The sequence below is a fragment of the Electrona antarctica genome (genome assembly GCF_951216825.1).
Source record: "Electrona antarctica genome assembly, chromosome: 10".
NCBI classification, from domain to species: Eukaryota; Metazoa; Chordata; class Actinopteri; order Myctophiformes; family Myctophidae; genus Electrona; species Electrona antarctica.
The window spans coordinates 42,651,835-42,677,890 of record NC_136791.1 but is presented as its reverse complement, the minus strand read 5'-3'; the positions used below and the strand labels follow the sequence as shown (position 1 = coordinate 42,677,890).

Sequence of the window (26,056 nt, the reverse complement as noted above, 5' to 3'; positions counted from 1 at the left end):
CTTGAAATTAATGTGTTTCGGAATCACTGCTGGAGACGTAAAAATCCTCCCTTGTCGGGGTCACTGGCATATGTTTTCGAATGGGGGGTCCGTGGCCTAATAAATGTTGATTTGGGGGTCCTTGACACGAAAACGCTTGGGAACCACTGAGCTACAGGGACGTTGGGTTGGATAACAGATCTGTCGTTTATGTTGCAGACTCCTCCCTCCAGTCCTCCTATTGGATAACAGATCTGTCGTTTATGTTGCAGACTCCTCCCTCCAGTTGGGTTGGATAACAGATCTGTCGTTTATGTTGCAGACTCCTCCCTCCAGTTGGGTTGGATAACAGATCTGTTGTTTATGTTGCAGACTCCTCCCTCCAGTTGGGTTGGATAACAGATCTGTCGTTTATGTTGCAGACTCCTCCCTCCAGTTGGGTTGGATAACGGATCTGTTGTTTATGTTGCAGACTCCTCCCTCCAGTTGGGTTGGATAACAGATCTGTTGTTTATGTTGCAGACTCCTCCCTCCAGTTGGGTTGGATAACAGATCTGTTGTTTATGTTGCAGACTCCTCCCTCCAGTTGGGTTGGATAACAGATCTGTTGTTTATGTTGCAGACTCCTCCCTCCAGTCCTCCTATTGGATAACAGATCTGTCCTTTATGTTGCAGACTCCTCCCTCCAGTCCTCCTATTGGATAACAGATCTGTCCTTTATGTTGCAGACTCCTCCCTCCAGTCCTCCTATTGGATAACAGATCTGTCGTTTATGTTGCAGACTCCTCCCTCCAGTCCTCCTATTGGATAACAGATCTGTCGTTTATGTTGCAGACTCCTCCCTCCAGTCCTCCTATTGGATAACAGATCTGTCGTTTATGTTGCAGACTCCTCCCTCCAGTCCTCCTATTGGATAACAGATCTGTCGTTTATGTTGCAGACTCCTCCCTCCAGTCCTCCTATTGGATAACAGATCTGTCCTTTATGTTGCAGACTCCTCCCTCCAGTCCTCCTATTGGATAACAGATCTGTCGTTTATGTTGCAGACTCCTCCCTCCAGTCCTCCTATTGGATAACAGATCTGTCGTTTATGTTGCAGACTCCTCCCTCCAGTCCTCCTATTGGATAACAGATCTGTCGTTTATGTTGCAGACTCCTCCCTCCAGTCCTCCTATTGGATAACAGATCTGTCCTTTATGTTGCAGACTCCTCCCTCCAGTCCTCCTACCCCGCCTTCGTTCTCTATACATCCCTCATCTATAAGAACATGACCACACCTGTTTACAGTACTCTCAAGGGGGTGAGTATGCACACACACACACACACACGCACGCACACGTGTCGTGCACGTCCACACACATGCGCACGCGTCCACATGTGGTCGTGCGCACACACACACACGCACGCACGCACGCACGCACGTACGCACGCACGTACGCACGTAATGTATCAGTGATATGTATCCTACCTGCTGGTGAGCTGTAAAAGGCTTGTTTCGTTGTAATTATTTGTTGGGTCCAAAATAGTGTGTTTATTGTCATGATTTGTCACGACTCGAGTTGGCTTAAAAAGGAGGGGGTGAGCCAGTATCTGACTGCATGGTGTGACAGTAATTCACAACGCCCCCGGTTCAATTCCGCTTGCAGACACATCTGTGGATAATGGCTATCGTCACTGATAAGCTTACCGCCATGTGCTGTGCGCTTATAGATCTGCACTTTTTACCAAGTTGGTAAAAGTTGGTAAAAGTGTAAAATACTGGATCTCTTGTCCAGTAGTCCCTTCCTAACATTTTAGTTTTTATTTGTTGACGAAATTGTCAATATATTTAGTCTTAGTTTTAGTCATCATAGCTTAGTTTTCATTTAGTTTCTATTTAGTTTTCGCCAGTGAAAAAAGGTAGTCGACGAACATTTGTCGTCTTAGTTTTAGTCGACGAAAACAACACTGGTCTCATATACCTCAATGTGACCCTCTTGGTTACACATACAGTTTACATACTGTGCATGTTGCATGTCCTTCCCCCGCCCTGCACTCAGTTTCCTGTTTCTCTCCTACACTCTGCACTATCAAAATAAAGCAAAAAAATGACTAAAAACATAAATAAACAGAGAGGCAATTGAAGTAGCGGGGGGGGGGGGGGGGGGGGAGTGGGGGGGCACATGGGAACGTCTGCGTTTGTGTTATGGAGTTCTATAGCTTTAAGAGTCACATATATCCACATCCCCGCCTCTCTCTCCACTGAAATAAAGATGAAAAAAAAAATCTTTATAAAAAAAGAAAATCCTCAGTGTATATATATATATATTTTTTTTTTTTTTTGAGTGGTGCAACCACTCCAAGGAACAGCAATGGCCGTGTTAACCTATGTGTTCGTTCACCTATGTGACTATATGACTATTCATGAGTACCAGTAGGGGCAAAAGTGGCGCTGTTGTGAGTTGGGGAATTGCACCACTCAGTTCACACAGGTGTGATTTTTATTATTATTATTATTATTATTTGTTGTTATTACTTTTTCTGCCTTTATCGGTAGTGTAGTAGACCGATAGGAAATGGGGAGAGAGCGATGGGGAGTGACAACAACGCAGCAAAAGGTTGTCGGGATCGGCAAATTTGCAACAGCAGCCTACGTAGGTGCCCGGACGGCTATAGGGTGGTCCGGGTCCAAAAAACTCCTCAGTGAGTGTTGATGAGACAAAAATCGTAAAAATGCGGCACAAATATTCAATATATTCTTTCAGAAGACTTTTTTTTAATTTCGACGTCAGGCCTACATTTTGACCTGAGGACAATTCTAAAAATGTCTTCTACTGTACATCCTGACAGTTTTCTGAAGAAGCTATGTTCCTATGTCAGTCGTTCTTTCAAAAATAGCAGATCTACAAGCTCGTAGTATGCGCTATGAGCTTGTAGATCTGCTATTTTTCAATAGCTAAAGCATAACATAATGCTAACACCAAAAGGGGTTCCCACCCAAAATGGCTCACTGTGCAATTAAACGTGTCATTGTGTGTCCGACGTACGTATGCTCCTTTGACCCCTGGCCTGCAGAAAGCCACGCTGCTGAGCAGCAGTCCGTTCTCCGAGGAGTCATCCAGCTCCGAGGAGTCCTCCAGCTCAGGGGAGGAGGAGGGCTCCTTCTGTAGCTCCAACACCTCTGGCTCCAGCTGCCGCAAGGACAGCACCCCTGGCAGCCCCCGCTCCTTGAAGAGAGGTATACCCTTTAGGGTTCATGCACGTAACTTTGGGAAAGTGTCATAGTAGTAATAGTACTCTTATTATGCATATCGCATTCTCGCCGAGATATATTGGTCGAATGGTTCAAGCCCATTAATTAAGATTCGAGTGCCAACCCTAACGTGCGAAGGTTCGAACCCCGAATGTTCGGGGACAGCCTTAGTGTGTGTGTGTGTGTGTGTGTGTTTGTGTGTGTGTGTGTGTGTGTGTGTTTCCCTAAACTTCTTTGCCTTTTTTACTATTTTGCAAAACATTTTTGAATAGTTCAACTAGCCAATCTACATTGACACGTTGTGAGCTTGTAGACTGGCCATTTTAACTATTCAAAAATGTTTAGCAAAATAGTAAAAAATAAAAAGGGAAAGAAGTTTAGGGATAAGGGGTTTAGCAGTGACGAAAATGGAGCCCATTACGTACAATGACTAACCAGTGTAACCACTCGTTTGCACCCCTCTCGCTGGCAGCTGTGTCCATGTCTTCGATGACATCAGAGAGTGACTACGCCATTCCTCCAGACGCCTACTCCACCGACACAGAGTGTTCTGAGCCTGAACAGAAACTCCCCAAGACCTGCTCCTTAAACAGCGACAACGGCAAGAGTGTAAGGAATGGCTTCACCCAGTACACAACTTGACAACTAAACTAAACTAAGAGAGAAACTAACATTATTGATGCATAAGTGGGTTAGAAAGAAAATGGACGCCCAGAACGTCCCCTTAGATTAACCCATTTTGGGCGGGAACCCCTTTTGGTGTTTTAAACATTGTTATAATTTAGCTATTGAAAAATAGCAGATCTACAAGCTCATAGCGCGCCACCGAGTGCCGCGCTACGAGCTTGTAGGTCTGCTATTTTTGAAAAATCGTGAAAAAATGGCACAAATCATTGAATATATATAATCTTTCAGAGCCAACGTTTTTAACTCAAATCTTTGCTTCTGAGGGGTTCCTGGAACAACATATTTTCAGATGGGGGTTGGTGGCCAATTACATATATCATTTTTGGGGTTCTTGACATTGACAATATTGACAATATTGACAATATTGAGCACCACTGATACAGAAACATCTTTCGGAAAACTGTCAGAATTTAGAAGACATTTTTTAAATAAATGGGTTAAGGTCTTATGCACTTTGTTGTACAAAATGAGAATGCAAATCTTATTTTAGTTTTGAGTTTGAGTTTGAGTTTTCACCAGAACTGTCATATTAAAAACATGTACAGTACAGCTGTAGCTGTATAAATCAGGCTTAAATGGCTACGTATTCACTATTCACCTGACACCTGATCTACCTATCGCATGATGTAGGAACCAATGGAGAAGTCTGGCTACTTGCTGAAGATGGTGAAGACCTGGAAGAAAACCTGGAAGAGACGCTGGTTTGTCCTTAAAGATGGAGAGCTGCTCTACTATAAGTCACCAGTGTGTTTATTTCATTGTTTTTTCCATGTCTGTTGTAGCCTATGTATCATAATTTTCTCTTTATCATATTGTTTGAAATTGACACAATACAATTGTGTATAGTCCATTTTTTTTGCACCCATTGGCTGCCGTTTCGTTGAAATGTTGCTTTGTATTGATATTCTGTGCGTTCAATTCTTATTTTAAACTTGGTGTCAGTAAAAAGGAACATCACAGGTGCAGCATGGTGACTGCACATATCGTTTGTTTTTAGCTTTTTCCCCCCAAAAATGATGTTTTAGCGAATTCAACATAAACAAGGCAGAACCAGGTCAGAACAGGGCAGAAAGAGCCTGCCGGTTAGCCAGTCAGGGACCATGAAGTGAAGCTTTGTAGGCTTATAGGGCTATATGTATATCGTGATTGATGCACTGCAAAAAAAACGGATTACGTATGCGTGCTTTTACTGCTGGTATGTCTTTGCCTGCCCTCTAAAACTAAAAAGTAACACTCTCCCTTTGATCTGGTCTCCCTAGAGTGACGTCATCAGAAGACCTCAGGGGCAGATTGAGGTCAACGCCACTAGCAGCATCACCCGTGGAGACGGCAAACAAGTTCTCCAGGTATTGTTTCCTGCTTGAGAGAAGCTCCTCAATTAAGTAAGCTCTGTTAAAACAATGTGACGTCACATAGACAACACAGTTGTTCAGTATTGAATATTGCTGCAGGCCATGAGCATGGTTGCTATGGTTAGTATGTGACGTTACTGACACGTCAGAGTGAATCAATCTCTATATAATCAATCTTTATAGTTATATATAAATAAATGTGTAGTTGCACCACTCAGTTCACACGGGTGTGATTTTTTATTTTAGAGTGGTGCAAACCACTCCAATAACCAGCTTTGTCTGTACCCGTGTACCTGTACGTGTGTACCAGGTGTGTACCTGTACGTGGGGCCATGTACAGGTGAGCATGGTTGCTATGGTTAGTGTGTGACGTCACTGCACCACTCAGTTCACACGGGTGTGATTTTTTGAGTGGTGTAAACCACTCCAACAACTGGCTTTGTACCCGTGTCTGTTCGTACCAATTTTTTTTTACCCGTGTCTGTTCGTACCAAAAAAATCACACCCGTGTGAACTGAGTGGTGTAAGGTTTTATATAGCATGATCAGCTGTGGTCTGACGTAATGTCTAAGGTATTATATAAGGTAAGGTATTATTTAGCCTCACACCCGGATGTGATTTCACAACTGGCTGTTTTTGTGCAGAAAAAATGACCATGGTTGCTACGGTCATCCAGTTCACCCGGGTGTGATTTAATTACGTCAGAAATTATTTTGAACATAGCAACCATGCTCATTTTTTTCTGCACACAAAAGCCAGTTGTAGGAGTGGTTTACACCACTCAAAAAGCCAGTTGTAGGAGTGGTTTACACCACTCAAAAATGAGCATGGTTGCTATGGTCACCCAGTTCACACGGGAGTGATTTCATTACGTCAGACATTACGTCAGACCACAGTTGATCAGTCTATATAAGACCTTACACCACTCAGTTCACACGGGTGTGATCTTTTACAAAAGCGTACCATTGTAGAGAATGGAGTCATATGTTTTCCGCTAATGCAATGACGCAATACATACGGTAGATAACACTTAGAGGCTATACTGTTCCACGCTGAATAGATAACATTGTGAAATGCAATGTTTACCCATGGAATGGCTGGAGGCGGAATTTTAAAACATTTCCAGCTAAATGTACCCTCGCCCTAGGCGCCAGATGGATATCAAATATGTCTTCTCTTGTCATGTCTGCCTTACAAATGCACAAAAATGAGGGTAGAGACTAGAGAGCAACACTGTAGCTCTGTGTACAATATATGTAGAGTATTATTATATTACATTACATTACATTACATTACATTACATTATACCAGTAAAAGCGACCTCACCCCAAGAACAGGTCTGGGAATGCCCATATATGGACCTTGATTTTATTTAATTTTGAGGGGCGCTAGCCCCTTCTATGGACCTTAATTGTATTTAATTTTGAGGGGCGCTAGCCCCTTCTATGGACCTTAATTGTATTTAATTTTGAGGGGCGCTAGCCCCTTCTATGGACCTTAATTGTATTTAATTTTGAGGGGCGCTAGCCCCTTCTATATAGAGCTTTAATGTTTGTGTTGTCTGAACAAACATTAAAATCACAGCAGTGTGAAGTAAGTGGTTGCAACTCAACTCTGTGGGGGTCCCCGGGACTTCCAGACCCGCAGGAACGCGCCCAGGGTGCTGGCCCGGTTCCGGCGAGCCGCCCTGCGTCCGAAGGGGGTCCCTGTACTGTACTGTACTGTACTGTACTGTACTGTACTGTACTGTACTGTACTGTACTGTACTGTACTGTACTGTACTGTACTGATACACCTGAAATCATCATACCGGTATATACAGTTAATATGTATGTGTGTTAGGCTGCACAACAGTGACACTTGGTTTTGAAAACCAACCAAATGCTATTTTCGTGCTCGTACACAGCCAGCCAGCCAGCCAGCCAGCCAGCCAGCCAGCCAGCCAGGGACAGACCCAGCCAGGCAGCCAGGCAGAGGCAGAGACACACAAAGCTCCTTAATGAAATGGTTGCACCACTTAAAAATGCCATTGACAATGAACGGAGAATCTACGTAATATGTGTCTGAGCAAATCGGCATATGTATGTCGGTGGGAACCCAGCTTGGCCAATAAGGGACCACCATTCTTGATGATGATGTACGATGATTAGAGCACCCCTCACTAGGGTGTAAAATGTGTGCTAATTAGTAAGTCCAGGCGGGGCCTCGGGCCAGCCCAGTTAGGGCCCAGGTACGGCCCAGTTATAAAGCCCAGTTAGGGCCCGGGGCCTTAATTTTCGGGTCTGTTGAGAACTCTACTTTTCGCTGGCTGCCGGCAGCACTAATAACTTTGGGACAGGCCCGTCTAGAGAATGGACTGGGTATCAGTCAAAAGGGAGACGTCAACATCGAATAAGAGGAAGGACGGGTGGGGTATAGGATCAACATATGGAGTGTCACCAGTAGTCTACTTAATTAATTTAAAAACACCCGCACTTCATTTCAAAACAAGACTTGTGTGCGTGCGCGTGCGCGTGTGCGTGCGTGTGTGTGTGTGTGTGTGTGTGCGTGTGTGTGTAGATAGTGACAGGGAAGCGTGTGTACTACCTGAAGGCAGACTCTCCCAACCTGCTGGAGGAGTGGCTGAGGGTCCTACAGAGCGTGCTGAGGGTCAAGGCCGCCAGCCCTCTCTTCACCCAGCCCGACATCCGTCCAGCCATGAAGGGACTGCTCATCAAGGTTCTGGAACTTTTGGATTGCCAACTAAACCCGTCCCTTGAAATACAGAACCGTCCATTATTAGCCCATTTAGACCCGAGTTAAAAACATTCACTTTGAAAGAATATATGTTCAGAGATTTGCGCCGCATTTTTACGATTTAAAAAAAATAGCAGATCTACAAGCTCGTAGCGCGCCACTCGGTGGCGCGCTATGAGCTTGTAGATCTGCTATTTTTCAATAGCTAAATTATAACATAATGTTTAAAACACCAAGAGGGGTTCCCGCCCAAAATGGGTTAATAAACTAAAAGACCCAATTATCCCTTATTGAACTGATTTGTTTCCTTATGTTTGGGGATCAATGAATGACACACATCTTACAAGTTTAAACAGCTTATACAGTATATACTAATAATACAGGTTGTTAAAACATATATACAGTGAGTGAGTTTTGGAAATAAGAGACTCTCAGCCAGGCCGTCCCTCATTTGAATTAAATACCATACCAGTATTCAGTATTCAACACATTTAATACTGGTTTATATTTAGTTATCGTGCACTGAAAATAGCTTCGACTGTACATGCTTTATTGCTCACAATATGTTGCATGACATGCTGTGAGCTTAATTAATGTATTTTGTCTCTTTACCAGGTGAAGCATGGCTACTCTAAGCGAGTGTGGTGTGCCCTAATCGGTAAAACGCTGTACTACTTCCGCAGCCAAGAGGACAAGGTAATATAAACCACCACACCAAATATCTCTGGCTTCATATAACGTCATTCATTTAATGTGATTTGCCATTTGTCACGGACAAATTCACGGACAGTGAATCATTATCAGTCTTTTCTAGGCTTTTGGCTAAATATTGCACTCAGCGGTGAAGCACATCAGATACAGTTAATTATATCGAATGCATAAGTGGGCAAAATACCTGACGCCTAAACTCAGGCGTCCGTCACCCTTATTTTATCATATTTCCAAACACCCAAACCGGGAGCATTAAATTAATGTGCCAAATTCATGCACGCACAGCCATTTTCATCAGGGTTGGAGACAATTATTTTCGCTTTAAGTACACCTAATGACTACACCTTCCAAAATAACAGAACATCCTGATAAACGTTTATGTAAAGCGGTAAGCGCTGAAAACAACTATTATTATTGTGGTGAAAACTTATTTTAGTGTTTCACAGATATTTTTTGTTACTTGGGGACACCCAACCCGGGACAGTCCAGACAAGCTTGGGATGTCTAGTCACACGCGCGTTAATTCCATAGAACAGGAAAAAGGGTCTGACTCTGTATGCAATCCTCAATCCAGCAGCCTCAAACACATCCTGTGGTTTCGTTTGCCCACTAACCGGTCGACCAGCTGCCTTCAATTCCCTTGATTAGCCCTCATAGCCCTTTATTAGCACTTTCCCATGATGTCAGTCATGCATCCCAGGTAGCTCACATGACCTGGTCTGATACACCAACCATGATGTCAGTCATGCATCCCAGGTAGCTCACATGACCTGGTCTGATACACCAACCATGATGTCAGTCATGCATCCCAGGTAGCTCACATGACCTGGTCTGATACACCAATTAACCACCGAAGGGAAGACTCTAATTTACCGTGACATAATTCAATATTTCCTATAAACCTGTAGTGACACACGGATTACAACATCACACCAATAAAGACCAATAATCACAATAGACATTTTTTTAAGTGGTGCAACCACTTTCTTAAGTAGCTTTGTGTGTGCCTGGGTAAATGGGTGGGTGCGTCTGAGCACGAAAACAGCATGGTTGTTTTTCACCACCTGTGCGCAACCCAACACACACACACAAACACACACGCACATATTAACTGTATATATGGTGATTTCGGGTGTGCCAGTACAGTACAGTACAGTACAGTACAGTACAGTACAGGGTACAGTAGAGGGACCGCCACACGGTAACTCTGTCATTTCTCAACCGTTTCGGACGCGGGCGGGCACCCCGGGTGCGTTCCTGTGGGTCTGGAACCTCACTTTATTTGACTGTCATAAAACATATACGGGACAATATGCGTGTTAATTTATCCATTTGTAACTTGGAAGGCACAGTCAGGAAGTGCCAGTTCATATTAGTCCGGCTGCATCACAATGTTTTCATACTGAGCATGCGTAATGTTTTTTTTTATTAGTGCATATATTTTCATGTTGCGTGTGTGCATTCCAAACAGCACTATAGTCAAACGAACTACACGTGTGTTGGCAGCACTGCCCACAGCCCTGGAAGATAACACGATGAAATGAAAGTAAATGGATCGACTTGCTTTTAGATGTGCTATTCTGACGCTTAAATGTCTGACCATACCTTGAGTAACCTCGCGTCACCAGGCTTACCACCACAGAGGAATGCCTGGTTTTCATTCCAAAACTGAGTTAGCATAAAAGTTAGCATAAAATATAGATATAGCAAACAAGGGAACTAAACGATTGTGCCAAACTAAACACATTTTAACCCATTTAGGCCTGACGGCAAAATTAAAAAAAATGTCTTCTAAATTCTGAAATACCTCATGTTTCTGTATCAGTGGTGCTCAATATTTCATGTCAAGGACCCCAAAAATGATATGTAATTGGCCTCCGACCCCCATCTAAAAATATGTTGTTCCAGGGACCCCCCAGAAGCAAAGATTTGAGTTAAAAACGTTGTTCTGAAAAAATATATATTCCAAATTTGCAACACATTTTCACGACTTTCACGGCGGTGGCGCGCTATGAGCTTGTAGATCTGCTGTTTTTCAATAGCTAAATTATAACAATGTTTAAAACACCAAAAGGGGTTCCCGCCCAAAATGGGTTAAACTAGACAAATCGTTTTGGAGGTTCCGGGCCGCCTGATGATGACTAGGAGTAATTTCCTGCTCTCTCCAGACCAGATTAGACAAACCGAAAATGGTATTGATGATCCCATGGCTGACACTGAGTGTGTTTTTACTGTGCAGTTCCCGCTCGGTCAGATCAAGCTGTGGGAGGCACGGGTGGAGGAGGTGGACAGGTCGCGTGACTCCGACGAGGACCTGAAAGCGTGTGGGCAGCAAGGCTTACAGTCCACGTCCTTCACCATCGCCATCCACCCGCAGGAGCAAGGCCCCACCTACCTGCTCATCGAATCACGGCACGAAAAGGTCAGTGGGGGCATCAAAACCCCCAACAGCACACATCTATTAGTATTAATAACTAAAAGATTTCAACCTACTGTCAATTATGACACGATGCACACTTGTAGTACATATAGCTAGATTTAAAAAATCATCAGAAATGTAACCAAATGGACCCACAAGTTACTAATTGTGTGAGCTTTTCATTTGACCCTCCCATCCTGATGGGTCTGTAGGAGTCCTGGCTGTACCATCTAGCTGTGGCAGCGGGCACCACGGTGGGGAAAGTCGGTACAGAGTTTGAACGACTGGTGGGAAAACTGTTTCAACTGGACGGGGAGCCAAGTGAGTATCCATTGGAAAGATAACCCCCCCCCCCCCTCTCCGTCTGTCCGTGGGGTTCATACTTAGTTTAGACTATAGTCATTGGTTAGACATGGGTTAAGGTTATAGGTTTAGGTGTGCTGCCCCGTGGGAGGTTAGGTTTAGGGTGAGGGTTTGAGATAGGTTGTAGTTGTAGGACTAATGACTGGTCTAACCAATGACTAGTCTAAACCAAAAACTGTCTAAACTAAGTACTGCACCCCTGTCCGTCTGTCTTACAGTAATACTAACAATCATTTCTTTAAATGTTTTTTTTGTGGCTTTCGCCTTTATTTTATATTTTTTATGGAGGGACAGACAGTAGGCTGACAGGAAATGGGGAGAGAGATGGGGGGGATGACATGCAGTGAAGGCCGTCGGGATCGGGAGTCGAACCCGCGGCACACTGCCAGACTGGATTACCAGCCAAGGTGCCTGGACCGCTGAGCCATGGCCCAGGCCACAAACAATCATTTCAATGAAACACAAATAGTTGCCTAAAGGACAACTTTTTTCAACTTTTTGTTCTAGGTTCTTATTAGAGAAAGTAAAAGTTGAGTGTTGTTGTTTTTTGTTTTTTTTTCATTTACTGCTTTCTTTGGTTTTAGCGATTTTCGTGATTTTTGGACAGGGGGTCAGGGCAGGGGCATTCTAACAGGAGACTAGTAAATATGTATTTTTTTCCCCGACATTTTACGCCGATTCTTAACCCATTCTGGGCGGGAAGCCGGGAACCCCTTTTGGTGTTTTAACTAAGCATTATGTTCTACTTTAGCTATTGAAAAATAGCAGATCTCCAAGCTCATAGCGCGCCACCGAGTGGTGCGCTACGAGCTTGTAGGTCTGCTATTCTTGAAAAATCATAAAAAAGCGGCACAAATCTTTGAATATATATTCTTTCAGAGCGAACATTTTTCAGGCTAGCAAATTAGATTCTTTACAGATTTCTTCTCTCCCTCTCTCTCACAGACTCTCAGATCTGGAGGCATCCAGTGCTGTGCTTCAGTAAAGATGCTCTGTCCTCCCCTCTCACCACGTTGCCCTCACAGGCCCTGCAGACGGAGGCTGTGAAACTCTTCAAGGTGTCTTAATTCAATGTGACCACCCATTGCATGACATCAGTCCTTTGGTGTTTTAAACATTATGTTATAATTTAGCTATTGAAAAATAGCAGATCTACAAGCTCGTAGCGCGCCACCGAGTGGCGCGCTACGAGCTTGTAGGTCTGCTATTTTTGAAAAATCGTGAAAATGTGGCACAAATTCTGAATATATATTCTTTCCGAGCGAACATTTTTAACTCAAATCTTTGCTTCTGGGGAGTCCCTGGAACTGTGGAACAACATATTTTCAGATGGGGGTCGGCAATTTTATAACATTTCTGGGGTCCTTGACATGAAACTGTTTGAGAACCACTGACATAGAAACATATACAACAGAAAACCGTCAGCAACGTTACCTCCCTTTGTATTAATCTCCGTCCCGCCGCCTGCCTGTCATCATCTCTCTCTGCAGACGTGTCAGCTCTTCATAAACGTGGCCATCGACGCTCCGGCCATCGACTACCACGTGTCCCTGGCCCAGAGTGCCTTGCAGGTGTGCCTGACCCACCCCGAGCTCCAGAACGAGTTCTTCTGCCAGCTCATCAAACAGACACGCAAGAGGCAGCCCCAAGGGCAGCCTGGGCCCCTGCAGGTACACACTTCCACCCCTAGGTGGCAACAGACAGACTACTACGTGTTATTATTATGGCATGGCAGCATTGCATGGAGCTTCTCTGTCATTTGAGCAGGAGTAGTTTATTTCATATATTAGCAGTCTTGTTACGGCCCTATAGAAATACAAAAGTAAACGCGCGCATAGCTGGACTCTCATATAGAAACATGGACATTAATGACTTACAGCTAGTAGTCATTGCACACTGAACTTACTTTGACAAACCCATTTTGGGCGGGAACCCCTTTTGGTGTTAGCATTATGTTATGCTTTAGCTATTGAAAAAATCTACAAGCTTGTAGGTCTGCTATTTTTGAAAAATCGAAGAACGACTGACATAGAAACATAGCTTTTTCAGAAAACTGTCAGGATGTAGAAGACATTTTTAGAATCTGATCTCAGGTCAAAATGGGTTAACTTTATAGACTAATTCACATTTATTTTCTATAGAGGTATGGCTGCCTAATACGGTCAATACAGAAGTGAATCAGCGGTAGGGATGGAGCTCGATAACCGATACCAGAAAACAAGCTTATTGAGTACCCGCTATCAATAAGCTTTGGGCTTATCAAGCCTGTTATCAAGCATAGCAGCCCATGACATCATGTTTAAACAATCAAGACAAGAGGCGATCAAGATAATTGCCCACGCTGGCACAAACACATCTAAAAGTGTATTGATACCTGCCAACCAGCACAGTTATTATACCAGTTGTACCAGTCAATTGCCTTCCGTTTGTTAGAAAAGTACTGTAGTTGAAGGCCATAGTAAAATATACTGGTTCTGTTCAGAATTAATTATCTCCCATCTTTCCACAAAATAATACAAAATAGTGGGCTCGATAAGGACCCGGCTCGATAAGCCTGATCGATAAGGTGATCGTTATCAATAAAAAGTAACGAGTTCCATCCCTAATCAGCGGTGTGTGTCTGTTGACTTTGGACAGTGGCGTGCACAGATAGACACTAGGGGTGCTAGAGCACCCCCTGCCCTTTTGGCAATGTGCCCTTTTGAAAAAAAAGGGGAAAAAAAACATTGTTTTTTTTTGTTTGTTTTTTAGCTCATAGCGCGCCACTCGGTGGCGCGCTATGAGCTTGTAGATCTGCTATTTTTCAATAGCTAAAGCATAACATAATGCTAACACCAAAAGGGGTTCCCGCCCACAATGGATTAAGGCAACCGGCCGGTTCCACGCGCTGCACAAGGTGCCCTTTTTTAACTTGAGCACCTGCCCCTCTAAATGTCTGTGCACGCCACTGACTTTGGACCTGTAGGGCTGGCAGTTCCTGGCCTTGTGCGTGGGGCTGTTCCTCCCCCAGCACCCCTTCTTATGGCTGCTGCAGGGACACCTCAAAAGGCACGGAGACTCCAGGTGAGCATACAGCAAGTTTGCATTGTTTCATTACTATATTGTAATATCAGCATATTGTTTCTTTCATTTTTAATTTAGTCATACTATTATTTGATTTGAAAAAACCTCTACGAGAGTCTAAATGTTTGGGCTAAATATTATGTATGCCTAAGCCCTCATAATGTGGATGCATAATGTCACTTCTGTCCATGTGCAGCACACGATCAATAAGCAATATAATAACCGATCAAAGCTTGACCTTACATCGCTTTAAAACACATCCACACATCTTACAAGCCTCGGCTACTGCAGTTTTCTCTCACGCAAATTTAAACTATTTGAGAGTGATCAGCACCACATTGCACGGCTGGCCCACTTCGACAAACTGAAATGTTTATAAGAATTGACAGTTACAAGTACTCACTATACTATCACTATACTACTATTTAAGGGCATGCTAACATCACATTCTTGCAGGCAGTGACACTAACAGTACTGTACTGTAGCCTACCTACCTGTTAATGTTTTTTTGGGGCAGCTTGTCGTTGATGATTTTACCAGTGTGAGCCAGCATGAGACTTATCTACCGGTATCTAATAATTTAGCGATCGCTCGCCCGCTGTCTATTTTGCTCGTCGCTGTCTGTCTGTCCACTTCCGGGTCACCAGTGAAATGCATGTTGGGACGGCTTCCGGGTCACCAGTGAAATGCATGTTGGGACGGACACAGATTAATACTGGGACACACTTTTCCACGTAACTTGAGTTGTTTCGCCCGCTAAATCGCAAAATAGACAGCGGGCGAGCGATCGCTAAATTATTAGATAGATTACCCACACTGAACATCATTTTCTGTTCATATATTCAGAACCGGGTAAGGGTAAGGACTAGTACAATGAACTACTCACCTAATGCCGTGGAGGATCCATGTACTTCCAAAGTGTGTACATTGTTTAAGTAGATGCATGGTTTTCATATGGTAAATATATGAACATTGGCTATAAGCTTGTGTTTAATCCACTGGGTTCGTGTTTATTACTTTGGTTAGACTTTCCAGCATCATAACAAGTTGTCATGGCAGCTTGGCTACAACCAAAACAGACTTCCTCTTCCTCTTCAAAATAAGAGCCACTTATAATGATTAGTCAACACTAGTTTTATTTCTAAGTCTACTTAGAGGACGTAGAATTCAGGGGTGCCCCAAAAGGTAGATCATGATCGGCCTGGGCCGTGGCTCAGCGGTCCAGGCACCTTGGCCGGTAGCCCAAGTCTGGTAGTGTGCCGCGGGCTCGACTCCCGGTCCCGACGGCCCCCACTGTATGTCACTCCCCCGTCTCTCTCCCCCATTTCCTGTCGGCCTACTGTCTGTCCCTCTATAAAAAATATTAAATAAAGACAAGGCAAAACAAAAGGTAGATCATGATCTACCAGTAGATCACAAAGGCTGTGGAGGTAGATCACATGACCCTAAAAATATAATAATAAAATAAATATACAGTAATGTATATTCTTTGGCATCTAGCTGCCACTTGAATTAAGGTGCCACTTGATTGATTGACATGCATCGCAAAGGGCCTGTCAGCTCAAACCCACAATGTAATAGTACAGACATTATAGCATGTAGCATTATAAAGTTATATATATATATATAAAAAAACCTACCAATTCCATTTCCTCCCGTTTATTCCTCAAGAGGAACATTTTGAAACAACTTTCATGATAATACGTTTTTGGTGTAATCTTGTTGAGCTGGTCATTTTTCCAAGTAGCTCGCAAGTCCAAAAAGTGTGGTCACCCCTGACGTAGATAGACATTTATAGCACCCTGATGAGATAACATTGGTGGAAAAAGTACTCAATTGTTTTACTTAAGTAAAAGTACCAATACTGCAATTTAGAACTACTTCGTTACAAGTAAAAGTACGGAATTGAGTAAAAGTACAAAAGTATCGCCATCAAAATGTACTTAAAGTACTAAAAGTAAAAAGTATTCATATTGCAGAATGTCCCATTTCACAAGTTCAAACTGTGTACACAATCTTTTGAAAATAGCAGATCTACAAGCTCACAATGCACCGCGTTGCGACGCATTGTGAGCTTGTAGATCGGCTATTTTCAAATGGCCGAAATGTATAGGGTTGAAGTGGTTCATGTATTGTTTTCTAATCAAAATTTAAATCGCCAAAGTAACTAGTAACTAAAGTTTTCAAATAATTGTAGTGAAGTAAAAGTAAAAAAATTGGCTCTGATATGTAGTGGAGTAGAAGTAAAAGTACTGGAAATTGGAAGTACTCAAGTAAAGTACAAATACCTCAAAATTGTACTTAAGTACAGTACTTAAGTAAAAGTACTTAGTTACTTTCCACCACTGTGAGATAATGCCCTGAGGAAGAGGGGGACGGGGGTTAGGAGAGTGTATGTACAGTATGTTTGTTGTTAAAGGACCACTTCACCACTTTTCAACTTCTCTTCCTATAATTGGTCCTAACTAATGTTCACGATAAAATACCACAATTCTTTCCTACTCAGTCTGTGTCTCATAGGAAGGCTGTGGGCAGTTCAGAAACCCGTCCACCAGTGACATCATCGATGGTGAATCCAAGCTAATAGAAACGGCAGGCTTTCTTTTCCTGAACAGTTGCAATGCAAAAGTTGAAGCCATCGTTCTCACGATAATAAAAATCTAAATATATTTTAAAACAAATCTTGTTTAAAAAATAAACTGCCTAATGATGATGTCACTGGTGGACGGGTGTCCGAACTTCCCAAAGCCCTCCTATGAGACACAGACTGAGTAGGAAAAAATTGTGGTGTTTTATCATGAACATTAGTGAGGACCAATTATATGAAGAGATGTTGAAAAGTGGTGAAGTGGTCCTTTAAGAAAGGGAAAAGATGACGTGACGTGACATGACCTGTGTGTGCCATGGCTCTCCTCCTCGCTGCCATTCAGGACAGAGGTGGGGAAGTACGCCATCTACTGCCAGCGCTCGCTGGAGAGGACGCAGCAGAAAGGGGAGCGCCAGGCCAGGACGTCCCGTATGGAGATCCTGTCCATTCTGCTGAGGAACCCCTGCCACCACTCTCTGCCGTTCAGTGTGCCCGTGCACTTCCTCAATAACACCTACCAGGTCATTAACCCATTTAGACCTGATGACGATTCTACAAATGTCTTCTAAATCCTGACAGTTTTCTGAAAAACCTCATGTTTCTATGTCAGTGATTCTCAGACTATTTCATGTCAAGGACCCCCGAAAATATATGTATTTTGCCGCCGACTGAAAATATGTTGTTAGTACAGTACAGTACAGTACAGTACAGTACAGTACAGGTACACTGTCATTGCTGCAGCTCTCAGAGTTACAAACGGCTAAATTAACACAGGTTATTTACTGTTTATCTTACATATTTATGTATTTATGTGGAATGATGTCCTGTTTTGGTCCTTGGGTGTCTTTGGGTTTTTGGAATTTATCAAATCCCCCCCCCCCCCCCCCCCCCAATTATTGATTGTCTTTCCACAGGTGGTGAGCTTTGATGCCTCCACCACAGTGGAGGAGTTCCAGTGTCGTCTCAACCAGGACACCGGCATAAGGAAAACCGGCCAATCAGGATTCAGTTTGTACACCGACGACCCAACGGGACGCGATCTGGAACACTGCCTGCAGGGACGCATCAAGGTACATTTGTAACCCTGATACAGTAGCGTACCGATGTAAACCAAATGGACCGTTACGGGTCAATTTCATTATACTAGCCCTTACCCGTTGTGAGATATTCCCCCCCCCCCCCCTCACTAATAAATTCATTATTAATTTATAATTTGTTAAATTGGAAAAAAGGGCTTCGTTAAGACCTCCATATTATTATGGTCAATGCCTGTGTGAAAAGTGGGAGCGGTTGGTGCAGGCGGTGAGGAGATACGGCGGTGTTTCTGACAGACAGACACACATTCAGACAGACATTGACTGAATTATAGTATGATATGATGATTATAGTATGATGATGATGATGATGATGATGATGATGATGATGATTAATGTACATTCTCAGAGTTAAACTAACTTTTTTTCACAGGACATGCACTTACGTACATCACGCTTTCTCTGTTTTATGAATTCCCAGCATGCAGTGAACGCTGAACACCACTTCCTTGTTTTGTTTTATGCGTGTGTCATCCACACAGATCTGTGACATCATTTCCAAGTGGGAGCAAGCTTCTAAGGAACAGCAGACGGGCAAGTCTGAGCATACGAGGACCGTCCGACTGACCTACCAGAACAGGTAGAGGGTGGCAGATTGGAGTGTTATTTAACCCATTTTGGGCGGGAACCCCTTTTGGTGTTTTAAACATTATGCTATAATTTAGCTATTGAAAAATAGCAGATCTACAAGCTCATAGGTCTTGTAGGTCTGCTAGAGCTTGTAGGTCTGCTATTTTTTGAAAAATCGTGAAAATGTGGCGCAAATTTGGAATATATATTTTTTACGTTTTTAACTCATATCTTTGCTTCTGGGAGGTCCCTGGAACAACATATTTTCAGATGGGGGTCGGCGGCCAAATACAGATCATTCTGGGGGTCCTTGACATGAAATTGTTGAGCGCCACTGACATAGAAACATGAGGTTTTTCAGAAAACTGTCATAATTTAGAAGACATTTGTAGAATCGTTCCCAGGTCAAAATGGGTTAAGCCATGTCAACTAGTAGTTACTTATCAAGCCCGCCCATTTAACACAACGGATGCGCCAGCATATTTCAAAATATAGGCGCTAGAGTGCCAGCAGATATGTCAGATTTTACTCTGAAAAGCCCCCCCTTCCGTTCCCCCCAAAACCAGGAGACATAATCTTCCATTCTTACCTCGCGCTGGTCACACTAAAGTCTCTCTAGAAGGGTTCATATTCCAAACGAGAGGCTTGTTGAAGTCAGAAATGAAGACAGAACATATTGCCCATCTGGTCAAAACCAAGGAGAGTTCCCTAGGAGATAGGAGCCATTCTTTTAGAGCCGCAAACAAGAACGTGAACGGCAGTGTGCTGCGCGCTCGAGCGAATCAACAAGGAGTACATTGCAGAAGGAGAGGCCAAAAAATCTTTCTTTCAGAGCCAACGTTTTTAACTCAAATCTTTGCTTCTGGGGGGTTCCTGGAATAACATATTTTCAGATGGGGGTCGGTGGCCAATTACATATCATTTTTGGGGTCCTTGACATGAAATATTGAGCACCACTGATACAGAAACATGAGGTATTTCAGAAAACATTTTTTTAAATTTCGACGTCGGGCGGCGGGCCTAAATGGGTTAATGAGCCGACTTGCTCCATTACATGGCCTTGATGAGTAACCTACTTGTGATTATGGGTTGATAGCATTCGAAAGCGGGTGTAGGGGGAGCCCTCCTCTGACACACGCCACATCAATGGTATTTTCATTACTTGTCCCCCCCCCCCCTCCTCTCATCAGTTACGTAATAATTCTTCCATCCATCCCTCCCCTCCTGTCCCGTCTTTCTGTGCCCACAGGCTGTACTTCTCTCTCCAGGTGAGGGGGGAGTCAGAGAGGGAGAGGCTGCTGCTAGGCTACCAGACCAACGAGGCCATCGTGGCGGGTCATTTCCCCGTAAACAAAGAGCTGGCACTGGAGATGGCAGCCCTGCTGGCACAGGTCTGTATCCCATGAACAAAGACTCGTCCAAATTCTGCTCTGACCACTGGGTGGAGAGAGCGTGGTGTTGACACTCTCAGGCACACAGGATTAATTTCTCTGTGTGACATTATGGTGCATGCTGGGTAGGGTTTCCTTTTCCCCCGTGTAGCTCAAAGGGCACTTCTCTATCAGAGTAATTATTTAGCATGTCTATGATACAATAAAATATGACATTGGACCACAATCATTTGCGACACATGCTGTGTTTTCTTATTCTTTTTTGAGTGGTGCAACCACTCCAAGGAACAGCAATGTCTGTGTTAACCTATGTGACTATGTGACTATGAGTAGCAGTAGGGGCAAAAGTGGCGCTGTTGTGCCAGAAACAGAGAGAGAGAGATAGTGCTGCACTGTTGCCTGCTAATGAGAGACAGAGAGAGAGAGAGAGAGACAGAGGGGGGGGTGGGGGGGGGGAGTTGCACTGCTCAGTTCACACGGGTGTGATTTTTTTTATTACATTGAATGATCATGCAACTAAAGGGTGTCACTTGTAAGGCTATAATACTGTACTTTGAATAACCAAATACAGTGACGACATCGCTGTTCTTGGAACCCAACAGGATCCGATGGTCAGGAATAAAAGTCCTTTTTTATCTCTGCGTTCAGGTAGAGTTTGGAGATTTCGAGCGGCCGTTCTCTGCTCCTGGATTGGCCCAGACCAAGTCCAGCCAGACCCTTAAACAGGTTCTGGAGAGGTTCTATCCCAGACACTACCGCAAGTCTGCATCAGAGGATCAACTCAGGTATATGTTTTGTTTTATTTTAACCCATTTTGACCTGAGATCAGATTCTAAAAATGTCTTCTACATCCTGACAGTTTTCTGTTTCTATGTCAGTCGTTCTTCGATTTTTCAAAAATAGCAGACCTACAAGCTCGTAGCACGCCACTCGGTGGCGCGCTATGAGCTTGTAGATCTGCTATTTTTCAATAGCTAAAGCATAACATAATGCTAACACCAAAAGGGGTTCCTGCCCAAAATGGGTTGAAATGGCCATGAATCCCATAATAGGTTTTTGTGTATGTTGTACGTGTTATATCTTTTAACCACTGCACGGAATAAGTGCCGAAAGGAAAATAGAGTACACTTTGAAGTTGATGTTTTTAATAACGGTGCTCTCTTTTCTTTCTTTCACGCACGCACGCACGCACACACACACACACACGCGCGCACACCCCAGGCAACTGCTCCAGCGTCTGTCTGCGCGTTGGGCCTCCCTCAGGGGTCGGAGTTCATCAGAGTGTGTCAGGATCTACCTGACCGTAGCCAGGAAGTGGCCCTTCTTTGGTGCCAAACTATTCGAAGCCGAGGTGAGCATGTGCATGTGTGCATAGATATATATAAACTCTAGATAGCTCACCCAAAATGTTGGCCAATGGAGAGCGACGTCGTTACGTGGCGGCCATCTTACCTCGGGACACATAACATTGTGTCTATGGGGCATGTACTCTTAAATGACCATAACTTGCTCAATTTTCAACCGATTTTCAAACGGTTTGGTTTGTTATAAACGTCAGAGACGTCCGCATACGTATATGATTTTATACGACGTTCATATAAAAAACATAAATTAAGCCGATAAGCGTCCTGAATCATAGCCACGTTGACAACGTTTGTAATAAACCAACCCGTTTGTAAATCCGTCAAGATTTGAGCGAGTTATGACTGTTTCTGTTTGAGCTGCCATTGAACATACTGTACTGTAGCCCCGAAGTAAGATGGCTGCCGGGTGAACGACGTCAGAAACTCCGCCTTGAGCCATCTAGTGTTTATATATATCTATGCATGTGTGTACCAGGTATGTTTGTGTCCATCTGTGTGCGTCCGTGCGAGAGAGGGGGGGGGCTTTCTCAAAAAGCTGTTTAATTTATCAACTTCACAAAGATAAACAAGGGGGGTGTTACGTGTATACCTGCTTTGTCAAATTAATAACTACAAATGATAATAGTTTAATACAGTCATTTACATACCTCCTTAAACCAAACAGCTAATATAGAATAGAATGCCAATATGTATTGGTGGTAACATCAATTTCATATCATAGTAAACAATGTCTCTCTCTTGTTCTCTCTCTCTCTCTCTCTCTCTCTCTCTGTGTGTGTGTGGTCGGTTAGTCCATCACACCCTCTCCAGAGCAGGGTGTACATCTGTGGCTGGCAGTCCATGAAAACGGTATAAGCGTCCTGGAGCACAATTCTATTGTGAGTACTATATTATATATATACTTTACCTCAGTCTCTGCCTCCTCATAGACTCCTCCTGTCTCAAGCTTGATTTATACTTCATTGTATACCGGTGCGCACGTCAAAAATAGAAGATCTACAAGCTGTTGCTGTAGATGTAGTTGCTTGTAGTGTTGTGAGCTTTCTTTTGTATAGGAAGAATACATTAAACATCAGTGTCCATGTTCAGGTGTCCTGCCAGTGTTTAATTTCGTTGACTATTTAATCGACTAAAACTAAACAATTTCAGATGACTAGATAAGGACTAAAACTAATGAACACTGGACATGCTGTGTTTATAAGTCATAGAAGCAGTCTGCCTCGAACATTCCAGATGACTGTGTATTGGCACCCGTTTCAACTGGTATCAATGGACAAGACCGCAGTTATCAGTTAGGATCAGCACGACTTTTTCGGACGAGTATGGGCATGCCTGCCGACTGAGAAAAAAAAAACGACAGGATTAAGGTTGGCGAACATGCGTCAATATTAGGACCGCGCTGCGACATGCTTGCGGTTAAGTTTAGGGGAGGTTATGAGGAGGCTTGTCGTTTTTAGTAGGCAGTAGACCAAAACGACAGGATTAAGGTTGGCGAACATGCGTTAATATTAGGACCGCGCTGCGACATGCTTGCGGTTAAGTTTAGGGGAGGGTATGAGGAGGCTTGTCATTTTCAGTAGGCTCAGTAGACCTGAATAGACCGATAAGACCGGTTAACGTGTCATCAACGCCAATCGCAGCCAGTAGGCTCCAGACGAGCCGATCGGCTAGATAAGATCGGTGTAATAAGTAACCTACTGGGAATTATCGGTTGATTTCCGGTCGAATCGGCTAGTATTGGGCCGTTACATTCATTCATTCATCAAGTCATGTTGTCTGTTCAGAAGCCGCTGGTGTCCCACCCCTACAAGAACCTGATGACGTTCGGTGGCTGCAAGCAGGACTTCATGCTGGTGGTGGCCCTGGTGGGCCAGAGCATTGGTTCAAACACTGCCAAAGACAAGCCCACGGAGAAGCATCTTTTTGCCATGGCCGCCTCAAAGGTTGGTGAGAGTGCCAGACATTTTATCAAACTATAGATTAAAATGTTAATTAACAAATGTCGGATCACCCGGACAGTGTGTTTTACTGATGCAGTAAACACACTTTTCTGGTGCTCCATTGACAGTTAACCCATTTTGAGCGGGAACCCCTTTTGGTGTTACATACATTGTTATAATTTAGCTATTGAAAAATAGCAGATCTACAAGCTCATAGCGCGGCACCGAGTGCCGCGCTATGAACTTGTAGGTCTGCTATATTTGAAAAATCGTTAAAATTAGTTCATTAGTTCATTATTCTCTTTCTATCACTTCAATGACAAAGAAAGCATTTTTTAATACGTGGTAGTAGACCTAAAACGTACACATGCAGCATACAGACACACACGCACATAATTCAGACACTAAAAAAACACTGTTTTGTTCGATTGACAGATCAGGGAGATAACCCTCCTCATCTCCAGTTACATCAACAGTGCCCATCAACAGAAGGCCGCCGCCCACCACCTCTCTGCCCCCGCCCTGATGGTGGCTCAACCTATCAATCTGAAGAGCAAAGAAATGAGGAGCAAATCACCGCCCGCTGTGGGCAGGCCTAGCAAGACACCTACACTGCTGTGAACGCCGGATCGTAGTGAGCTAGAACTATGCTGTGCTATAGCACCATATAGCATTATGCTTAATTGACCTATACAGAGCACAGACTATGGGGGAAATTAAGCTCTGTCTTTGAGGGATATGAGTGATATTTACTTACACTCTTAAGTAACATCCCAGAGTGTAAAATCTTGAGTGTAAAAATGAGCCCAGCTGAGCTCAATGAATGCTCCGGAATTTATATCCGGGCATGTGGAATCAAATACCATGCCTGAGAAGAGAAGTTTAAAGGGACACTTCACCCTTTTTGCAAAAAAATATATGTTACTGACGTTTAGAAGCTTTCGAACGCTTTCCTGGGGGTCTTTATGTGTGTACTAGTGGTTTTAGATATTTTAGATTATAGCAGTGAGCCCGGTGTCTCTGATGTCATGGACACTGGCCTCACTTCCTTCCTGGACTACAATTCCCATAATTCTTTGGTGCACTGCTCCTCCTTGTGTATAGGGGTAGGGCTGTCTTACTGAGACAACATGTAGTCCAGGAAGGAAGTGAGCCCAGTGTCCATGACATCAGAGACACCGGGCTCACTGCTACAATCTAAAATATCTAAAACCACATATTACACACATAAAGACCCCCAGGAAAGTGTTCTAAAGCTTCTAAACGTCATTAACATATTTTTTTGCAAAAAGGGTGAAGTGTCCCTTTAAGTGAAGCCTATATACTGGTTTTATAACGGTACAACAGTAGCAAAAACTGCTTCAGGAGTCAGGACAATGTCCTTCTTTATATACTCTGTGTGTGAGTGTGCGTGTGCGTGCGTGCGTGTGTGTGTGTAACGTATGTGTGTTACACACAGACTCAGTTTAATCTGTGCTGGGTGTGGGAGGTTGAATTTCTTTCTGTCGAGTATCTTTTGATTCTGCTTTTTTTTTTTTTTCAAGCGCCATACATGTGAGTCATGCATTTTTAGTAAAGAGACAGTCAGTATTTATTAACAGAGAGGGGATTTCTTGTTGTTCATTCTTTCCCATATGGGACCCAGCATATGAAGCAGAGTGAAGAAATGCTTATTATTTTATTATGATGACGGCAGTGATGATGATGATGGCGACTGAAGGCAGAATGCATGAACGCTTTGTTTACCGTTAATGACGTAACTAGATTAACAGAAGTTGAAAAACATTTCCTCACTGTGCCTTAATAAAAGTATAAAAACACATGTACTATATAAAATGTGAATTCGTATTTTCAATCCTCAGTGGATGAAATTATAAGAGACTGCAGGGCCCTATTTTTGCGTGTCTTAAGTACCAGGTCTTATGACTTAACTTAAGACCTGGAGGTGTTGACCACTCAAAATAGCCACGTCAATGTTGACAATGTTCTGACAAACGGCAGAACAGGTCAGCTCCATATATGGAGATCTAAGGGTTTGAGGTGAGATGTAGAGTTGCTGGCCAATATTGAGGACATCAGGGATCTCCATATAGGCTTAATATCGATGACATCACGTGATGGGATATGCACGATTTTTCATAGTTAACTGCGAATTGTGGTCGCAATTAACAGTATTAAAAAGTATTACGGTGGTTGACGGTTGTTGTCATTGTCCCACAAAGCCCTCCACCATGGAATTGTTAATCCTGGCTATCATTCATAATGGAGCTGACAATGGCAGTACCATTGGAGATGTAAACAGGAAGGGTGAAACATGGTAAATGCTAAATGCCTAAATTGTACCAACACAGCCAGGTATTTGCACTGAAACACATCTAGTTGCGAGTGGTGAGGATACGAGTTTGAATGCTACTCTCGTCAGCTCTCATACCTATCCGTTCTTCCTGACCTCCTGTTTCCTGTCTCTACACTCTGTCCTATATTAACCCATTTTGGTGTTAGCGTTATGTTATGCTTTAGCTGTTGAAAAATAGCAAATCTATAAGCTCATAGCGCGCCAACCCATTT

The 26,056-nt window shown here is 43.4% G+C and overlaps 1 protein-coding gene across 1 annotated transcript in view; it reads left to right on the top strand.

The window, feature by feature from the left end:
* Positions 1–25,292, top strand: part of plekhh2 (pleckstrin homology domain containing, family H (with MyTH4 domain) member 2) — a 62,031-nt gene extending 36,739 nt beyond the window's left edge. The window contains exons 10-30 of the mRNA XM_079511531.1: positions 1,185–1,279; positions 3,034–3,196; positions 3,684–3,820; positions 4,529–4,642; positions 5,158–5,244; positions 7,810–7,968; positions 8,602–8,682; positions 10,937–11,119; positions 11,329–11,437; positions 12,425–12,537; positions 12,970–13,149; positions 14,445–14,542; positions 17,473–17,650; positions 18,044–18,199; positions 18,706–18,803; positions 20,043–20,184; positions 20,833–20,969; positions 21,406–21,535; positions 22,340–22,426; positions 23,333–23,491; positions 23,924–25,292. Of these exons, the coding sequence (XP_079367657.1) occupies positions 1,185–1,279; positions 3,034–3,196; positions 3,684–3,820; positions 4,529–4,642; positions 5,158–5,244; positions 7,810–7,968; positions 8,602–8,682; positions 10,937–11,119; positions 11,329–11,437; positions 12,425–12,537; positions 12,970–13,149; positions 14,445–14,542; positions 17,473–17,650; positions 18,044–18,199; positions 18,706–18,803; positions 20,043–20,184; positions 20,833–20,969; positions 21,406–21,535; positions 22,340–22,426; positions 23,333–23,491; positions 23,924–24,109 (2,792 nt within the window). The 3' untranslated portion in view covers positions 24,110–25,292. The remainder of the gene's footprint in view (positions 1–1,184; positions 1,280–3,033; positions 3,197–3,683; positions 3,821–4,528; positions 4,643–5,157; positions 5,245–7,809; positions 7,969–8,601; positions 8,683–10,936; positions 11,120–11,328; positions 11,438–12,424; positions 12,538–12,969; positions 13,150–14,444; positions 14,543–17,472; positions 17,651–18,043; positions 18,200–18,705; positions 18,804–20,042; positions 20,185–20,832; positions 20,970–21,405; positions 21,536–22,339; positions 22,427–23,332; positions 23,492–23,923) is intronic.
* Positions 25,293–26,056: the final 764 nt, after the last annotated feature.